Here is an 8,409-nt window from a genome sequence, read left to right on the forward strand (position 1 = left end):
GATCATGACAATATATAATTATTCAGGTTGTTATAAATCTTTACCAGCTATGCTAGTAATACCAATAATATTTAAAGTTTCCTCAAACTCTACTTGCTTGTAAATGTATTTGTCACTATTATTATTTCTTATTGTCATGGATATCATCTGCTACTTGTGTTTTCTGCCTCGACTCTGTGTAAGGACGGAGGTAAAAGACCAACATAACCCAAACTGTTCTGGCCAGAGTGAGAGACACCTTCAATACATCACTGCATCACTTCCTCCACCTGACCAGTATATCCTGGAGTAGAAGGAAATATGCTCCGCACACACACCCAAGTACTCACTGTGTGGGACGCCTCAATCCCTTTCCCCACCTCGAGTTTGGGATCCAGTTTACCTACAGCAGAGAGAGGGGGGATCAGCTGCCAGAATGTCTCTATTATCCCTCTACACCAATCAAACTGTCATGTCAGTGTGTTACCATTGTATAGTCCTGGGTCAGGTTGCCAACAGCCATGGCTGCTGTATTGATGACTAAGTCAGTTTGGGGCTCTGTGGACAATGGCGCTCTGGAGCCTCCACAAAGCACGAGGCTAATGCTGCCCTTTCAGACGGCCTGCTCAGCTGCTGAGTGTGCAAGGCTGCTGGGCAAATGGTGTGCCGCAGGTCCAGGGGGCCCAGCCCTATAAAAACACAGGCGAGGGTCTTCTCGCCGACATTGATTATACTGGATCTGTCCCACCTCAGTACCGTCTGTAAGTATGCCCACATGTTGCCTCAAACGTAGCTGCAAGGAAGCAAATACAGCTGGAGACAGTTGTGAGTGACTGGGGTGGAGCCCAACAGGCAACAAGATGCTCCTCGTTTTATGTCTCACATAGACAGCTGATGGGGGCATTTTGATTTACTCTCTGGACATATAGAAGCTACTTTATGCTCTTTGGTTTTTAGAGACGCTTTGGAAGAGAGGCATACGATTATTATTATCATCAATTGTTTATTTATCTGTTTTAGATCATAGTGAATAAATCATAGTAATCCTTTTCTGGTTTTTAGTGAGGTTGTGTTTGGCCTGAAAACATCTTCCAAGTTTTTATTTTGACTAGTGGTATTCAATTTTTCTTATGCCTGTGGTTCTTTATTGATAAAACAATTGTCTGCAGAGAAAAAAGGAATGTGAATGAATGGATTTTGTAATATTTGTTTTTACTTCTCATTACAGTTTTGGACTGTTATCTTTTTAAAAGTTCTAATTTTTTGTCATTTTATCTGGTATTTGTTTTAATTCAAGGTATAAAAACTCAAATTTCAGCTTTAATTAGACAAATGTGGCCATCTGGTGTCTACTTTAACATATACAGAAAACTTAGCCACCTGATGTTTTTACTCAGGGAATAACTCAAGGTTGATGAAATTCAGCCTCCTTTTTTGTGAAAAAAAATAATTTAATTATGTCTGCAGAGAAGCAGCCCCCAAAGGGAGAAGCAGCAGCCATGAATCCTCAACAGATGGAGCAGATGGGCCAGTTCAAGATCACAGTCTGGGAGGAGGAGAACTTCCAGGGAAAGCGCTGTGAGTTTATGCTGGAGTGCCAGAACATCATGGAGAGGGGCTTCAACAAGATCCGTTCCATCAAGGTTGAGAACGGACCGTAAGTCAGGCATCTCATAGATTCTTGTTTTCATTCTGCTCTCTCCTGCTGCTCCGATGCGAATGGCCTTACCTCCAGATGTCCAGAACTCCTCCCACTTTGTTTATTTTGTGTGTGGATCCTGTTTGATTTATTTGCCAGTAATTAGCATAGCTAATAATAAAGATTAGTTTCACCAATGCACATTTCCACCAGGTCAATGCTAAATATTAGTCAAGTTTATAATAATAATAATAATAATCTTCTGCTTAGATAATTTTTTGCTTAGATATTCAAAAAATATATATTTTGGCATGATCTGGGCAAACAGATAACTCATAATAAAAAATATATATTTATTTTGATTTCCTTGAAAAAGTCTGATATAAGGAGATGCAGTTCAAACAAGGAGCTAATAACGGAAAATTTACATAAATATAGAAATTAGAACCTGCTGTCTTGTTACATTGATATTTGATATGCAGCATATGTGTGTGTGTGTATATGCATCCAAGTGTGACCCTGTTTTTGATAAGAGCTGGCTGTTTGCAGCTGCTGGCTGCAAGCCAGAACGGCTGGCTGGCTCACTGACTGACTGGTGATCAGATAAGGTGCCCTGGGTGCAGCAGCACTGCAGAGCTTAATGTTTGCTTTGTGCCTGATGATGACAAAAGAAGCCGCATTCTGTTTTTACGTGGGACCGCACTGTGGGTGTTGGGCTTCATCTATCACAGGCAGACAGTTTTAGAGTTGTATGTTATCTGAACCAAGATTTTTTTTGTCTGTTTTTGTAGCATTTCTGTTTTCCGTTTCTCTGATCCTCGTTTCTTTCCACTGTCCAGGTGGGTGGGCTACGAGTACCCAGAGTTTCAGGGACAGCAGTTTATCCTGGAGAAAGGAGATTATCCTCGTTATGAGGCCTGGAGTGGAAACAGCAGTTACAGAACCGAACACATGCTTTCCTTCAGACCCATTAAGTGTGCTGTGAGTCCCCCTCACTAATATATTTTGAGTAGCTTACTTTTCTTGTCCACCTATATTTATATAAATACCCAGTTTCATCCATCTGAATACTCTGGATTTTATTTAGTCTTATGCTTTAAATCATATCAAGCATCCAAGTCATCCAAACATATTGGAATGTGCAGATGTGCTTAGCCCAATTTATGCAGAATCGCTTAATAACATTTCAAATAAAAAGGTTTTAACTTTGGATTATGTATAAGTTCTAAAAAAGAATATTAGTAGCTATAATGATGTCCTTTTGCAAAAGTATTAAACATGATTGTTTTCTCTGCAGAACCACAGTGACAGCAAGGTGACCCTGTACGAGTGTGAGGACTTCCAGGGTCGTAAGTTTGAGATGTGCGATGACTACCCCTCCCTACAGGCCATGGGTTGGTGCAGCAAGGAGGTGCCCTCCATCAAAGTCAACTCGGGAGCGTAAGTCACTCTCTATCTCCCAGCCTAATTTGGTTTTCTATCTTTGTTATTTGCCTGTGTTTCCCCGTTGTAGGCCTAATTTTTCATAGTCAATGTAAATTTTCTGGGATGTTGTTCATTAATCAGCCATTTCTAATAAATCTAGATATTTCTTCATGTAAGTTAGAGAGAAAATAGGATGCTGAAGCTCATGTCTTACCAAAACAGCGGCAATTATTGCGATGTAAACCTAAAAATATGTTCAATTAATGAAATATTCTACTTGTCACATTGTCTTCTGAATTGCACTGAATCTCCTGGCTTTACCTTCACTTTGGCTGTCCTTTTCCTCTTGCAGCTGGGTGGCCTACCAGTTCCCCGGTTACCGTGGCTACCAGTACATCCTGGAGAGAGACAGACACCAAGGCGAGTACAGAAATTACAACGAGTTCAGCACCCAGGCTCACACCAACCAGGTGCAGTCCATTCGTAGGATCCAGCACTAGATCTTCACTCTGCCTGCCTGAACCAACCTTAAAAAAATAAAAAGAAAGAAAAAAAAAGGAAAGAAACTTTCTTTCTAATTGCTTCCTCACCTCGAACGCTGAACAGACCTCTGTCACAGAACAGTAGCCCAATTCTTTCTGTCACTCTGTGGCTCTGGGTGTATGGATATAAACTTCTAATACCATGCTGAAGCATGTTCTTGAAATAGGAAATAAAGGCTTTTCTTCCAAACTTGAGGCTGTTTGTTGGTATTCTTTTTTTCACCTCCAATAAAGCTTATGATCTCAATTCAATGGCGACATCAGAGCCCATTTAGCTTTTTGAGCACAGCTGCTATCAAAGGCGGTTATTGATTTGTATTTATCGAGGACAAATCTAGCCTTTTGGTGGACTTTCATGGAGAGATTTGATTCTGTTAGGCTTTAGGATGTGTAGTGTTGTTCTTGTCATACTGTGTCCTTATTTCCAATAAACGAGAACATGAGATTACTTTTGTTTCTATTATTTGTTTTACAGCTGTTACAATTTGCATACATTTCCTAATAAAACGTTTCACAGAAAACCCTGAGCTACTGCTAAATGTTGGCAGTTTTTCAAATCTAGCCCCTTCATTACTTTTAAGCATCCAGCAGAGACACCTGGGAGAAAACCTTTTGCTTCAGCATCAACAACACAAATAAATTGGTTAAAAGAATCCCAAATAAAGAAATATATTTTTACATGAAATCATGTGTACCGCATATACTGCCAACCCCAATATTTATACTTGTATGAGTCACTTTTGCAAAAAGGACAGAACTTTGTTTTCTCCTATTGCATTTCACAGGGTTGTAGTACACAGAGAAGCAGAACTCTGACCATTTCACTCTAGATCATCCAAATTTCTGGGTCCTATCTTATTGTCTCCACTTATTGTCTAGGCTTTTCGTCTATTTCTTGCATTTACAGGTCCTTCTCAAAATATTAGCATATTGTGATAAAGTTCATTATTTTCCATAATGTCATAATGAAAATTTTACATTCATATATTTTAGATTCATTGCACACTAACTGAAATATTTCAGGTCTTTTATTGTCTTAATACGGATGATTTTGGCATACAGCTCATGAAAACCCAAAATTCCTATCTCACAAAATTAGCATATCATTAAAAGGGTCTCTAAACGAGCTATGAACCTAATCATCTGAATCAACGAGTTAACTCTAAACACCTGCAAAAGATTCCAGTGTCAAAACCACTGGTAAATGGTTTACTGACCATGGTATCACTGTGCTCAATTGGCCTGCCAACTCTCCTGACCTGAACCCCATAGAGAATCTGTGGGATATTGTGAAGAGAACGTTGAGAGACTCAAGACCCAAGACTCTGGATGGGCTAAAGGCCGCTATCGAAGCATCCTGGGCTTCCATAAGACCTCAGCAGTGCCACAGGCTGATTGCCTCCATGCCACGCCGCATTGAAGCAGTCATTTCTGCAAAAGGATTCCCGACCAAGTATTAAGTGCATAACTGTACATGATTATTTGAAGGTTGACGTTTTTTGTATTAAAAACACTTTTCTTTTATTGGTCGGATGAAATATGCTAATTTTGTGAGATAGGAATTTTGGGTTTTCATGAGCTGTATGCCAAAATCATCCGTATTAAGACAATAAAAGACCTGAAATATTTCAGTTAGTGTGCAATGAATCTAAAATATATGAATGTTAAATTTTCATCATGACATTATGGAAAATAATGAACTTTATCACAATATGCTAATATTTTGAGAAGTACCTGTATGTTGCTCTGGGTAACCTCCCATTACAGTACACTCCGCAACAACACACACACCCACTCTAACAAAGCTCGCTCTGCAAAGAAAGGAAGCTTTTTTTTAGCTTTTAAAAAACAATTATTTTACTTTTTATAAACATAAACATAAACAAAAAAAAAAAAGGACCTTGTGATTTATAGAAAGACAGATTGGATATAAAATAAAGCAATGTTTTTGTTTCTAAACACAAACTGCATTATAAATAATCTCTAATCTATGGTGAATTATAAACTCAAAATTTGAATTAATCTACATATATTTTTTTTCATGTGTCTCAAACTAAAATGGTGCAAAGAACCAGAGAAAAGAAATAGAAAATGGTGTTTTAAAGAATCCTTGTGCAGTGTAGAATAATCCAGTTTTAGTTTTGAGCACTCTAAATATTTTAAATTTTAAGCTACAGATGATCAAATGCAATCCTGATGACCAACAAATAAACCAAAACAGCCTTCTAAGTTTGTGTCTAATCTAAAGCTACAAATTAAACACCAACTTTAGTGTCACTAGCCAGCTGTGAGGTGCAGTAGCACACCTAAAAACTAGCAAAGAAGCAACAGACAACTTGTTCAGGGACAGCGCCACCCCTGGGAGTGAATCATATTGCACCGGGTCTGGTCGACTAAGATGACCACTAAAGAAGATTGAATATGCGTCTGATGACCTATTTCTGTGTAGGTTTGGCCATGTGTTTTTGATCATTATCTTTCTAGAACAATTAATAGTGATCAAATTTCAGTTTTCAAGAAGGTTTTGATTAACAGTTGTCTGATACTTCAACAAGTTTATGATGCAATGTACATTGACAAGGTTCCCAGGGCCTTTGGAAAAGAAACAGGCCCACAGTATCACAAATCCTCTGGCGTACCTAAAACGTGCTTTTTCATATTGCCCCTTTTTTCTCACCTTACCAACCTGAGGGGGGCTTATTTCCGAAACGCTCTGTCTTAGCTTCAACATGCTTCCGGTTAAAATTCAAGAAGGATTTAGCAAATGCCAAAAAACGTATGTTTGGTATGGTAGGACAGAAAAACCTGATGTCATGGCAGGGCTATCAAACATCTGGTAGGCATGTAGGTAGTGTTTTATAGTTGTTAGGGAGATTTGTTGACCCTTCCTTACCTCCTTTACATCCTCGTCAATGGGTGCTTTCCCAGTCTTGTTTGTAACAGCTTTAGTGGTTTTAATTATTTTAATAATTGCTCTGACTGTAGCTGTGGGCAAGTTCAGGTGAGTACCTGGTTTATTGTTGCCATTTACAAATTTATGACAATTAAAACACATCTGTCTTAGATGATTTTGCATGTTCTATTGTCTTTCCCATTTTGAAGAGTAATAGGCCTGGTTCACGTTAGATTTAGTGGTAAGCAGTTTAACAGTACTTAGATGCTCTCATAAACATCAAAAGGTAACAAAAAACCCGAAAAATGCTTCAGTATATATTTACAAATAATTTTACTCAGTAAAAACATATTTTTTTTCAAATAAAAGGTTAGATTTATTTAAACTTTTTACGGCACCTTTACCAGCTGTGCCAACAATGGGGCCACATTTCAAGTTTCCTTATTTAAAATTTACTTTGGGTCTCGGTTAGGATAATATTGTGTCATTGTATGCTAGATTCTGAAAAGACATGATTTAGTTGTTAAAAACGATCCTTATAGGTATTGTTTCACTGAACCAAAATTTGATCTTTTGAGCTTTTAACTCCTGAAGAACAGTTTATTTACACGTACCATAAACATTTTTTTACATGTCCTTGGCTTGACCCATCTGGAAACTGTTGTAACTGATTACTATTGAAGGAGGTCTTCATCTTGTAAAACGAAACGTTTTCAAAACCATTGAATCCAAAACTCCAAAAGAGGCTGATAAAACTGTAAATTGGATCTTTTAAGCACACTGAAAAGTGGTTGTAATATTATAGTTTTACCACAGTTCTGAAGTGTTTCCTTTTACAGCCCAGCAGCTTAGTTTTTGTTTGCTCATTCTAAAATGACACTATTGTGTTTTTCCTAGACGTGCACCAGGATCCTGGTGTGTGTTTACCTCCACTTGTTGGTCCAGGACGTTGGATTCCACATTACATCCAACCGGCTTCACTGTCCCACGCCCAGAAACAACAGGATCTTTAATAAATGTCTAACTATGCACACACACCTTTCTCAAATATACATTCCTCTACAACCCGATTAAAGGAGCTGCAAGATGTTCTGGCTCTTGCAGAAGGGACACTTGAGTAGTGCAGGGAGCTGCAAGATGTTCTTCTCACAAAGGTAAGTTAGAACTCAACGGTGATAGGTTTGCATTTTGAGGCTTACAGGATTGACTGATTTATTTTCTAGCTGTTTCATGTAACAAGTAGTTAATGTCTTTAATGTATATCCCTATATACACACTTGCTAAATTATTTGAGGTTAAGGAGTATGTCCAACATAAGTTCTTCTCTTTAGTGCAGATAAGAGGTTGACAGGTTTTTTTTTCATGGCAAAAACAACAAATATCTTTACTTTTTTAATTTTTGCTGATTTTTTAGTGGACCTCTGGTGGATTTCTGACTTCCAGGCTGGAAGATACCTTGCTTATTTTCCCGCTAGGACATCTATGGATTCAGTCTAGCTTTCGAGGCTTGTTTTAAGTTGCCTGCGACTTGTACTTGAACACAGGCAGCTAAAGCAAGTCTGGGATGCCAGAGACATGCCAACAAGGACATCTGACGACAAAAGATGGATTATAAACATTGCTCTGACTGATTATGGTTATACCTTACAGTACACATTTATTGACTGTTAGACATCCCAGAATGTACAGTGACAGTTTATTGAAGATGTTTAATATTTCACCATAAATCTAAACCCATCAGCTATGAAAATGGTTGATCTTCTATGGAATTTTATAGTATTTTCCATTTTTTATATAATTTCCTTTCGGTGGAAAATATTGATTATTAGCTAACTATTCACTTTGGTTCTGTTAACATAAAAATGGGAGCAAATGATAGGAAAATGTTATAGGTTTTGTACTTTGGAATGGTTTTAGTTTTATGTTCATGC

The 8,409-nt window shown here is 38.0% G+C and overlaps 1 protein-coding gene across 1 annotated transcript; it reads left to right on the top strand.

The window, feature by feature from the left end:
- The first annotated feature begins 589 nt into the window (after positions 1-589).
- cryba2b (crystallin, beta A2b) lies at positions 590-3,780 on the top strand. Its single transcript, XM_047369945.1, has 5 exons — positions 590-740; positions 1,447-1,636; positions 2,458-2,599; positions 2,916-3,058; positions 3,396-3,780. The coding sequence occupies exons 2-5, from the start codon at positions 1,479-1,481 to the stop codon at positions 3,541-3,543; spliced, it is 591 nt and encodes a 196-aa protein (XP_047225901.1). The 5' UTR covers positions 590-740; positions 1,447-1,478; the 3' UTR covers positions 3,544-3,780.
- The last annotated feature ends 4,629 nt before the right edge of the window (positions 3,781-8,409 follow it).

This window comes from Girardinichthys multiradiatus, chromosome 7 (genome assembly GCF_021462225.1).
Source record: "Girardinichthys multiradiatus isolate DD_20200921_A chromosome 7, DD_fGirMul_XY1, whole genome shotgun sequence".
Taxonomy (NCBI): domain Eukaryota; kingdom Metazoa; phylum Chordata; class Actinopteri; order Cyprinodontiformes; family Goodeidae; genus Girardinichthys; species Girardinichthys multiradiatus.

What these genes read in the sequence shown, in the direction of transcription:
- cryba2b (XM_047369945.1), top strand. Translation starts at nt 1,479, where the DNA reads ATGAATCCTCAACAGATGGAGCAGATGGGCCAGTTCAAGATCACAGTC. An exon ending in ATCAAGGTTGAGAACGGACC is followed by an intron (nt 1,637 to 2,457) that starts GTAAGTCAGGCA and finishes TCCACTGTCCAG; the next exon opens with GTGGGTGGGCTACGAGTACC. An exon ending in TCAGACCCATTAAGTGTGCT is followed by an intron (nt 2,600 to 2,915) that starts GTGAGTCCCCCT and finishes TTTTCTCTGCAG; the next exon opens with AACCACAGTGACAGCAAGGT.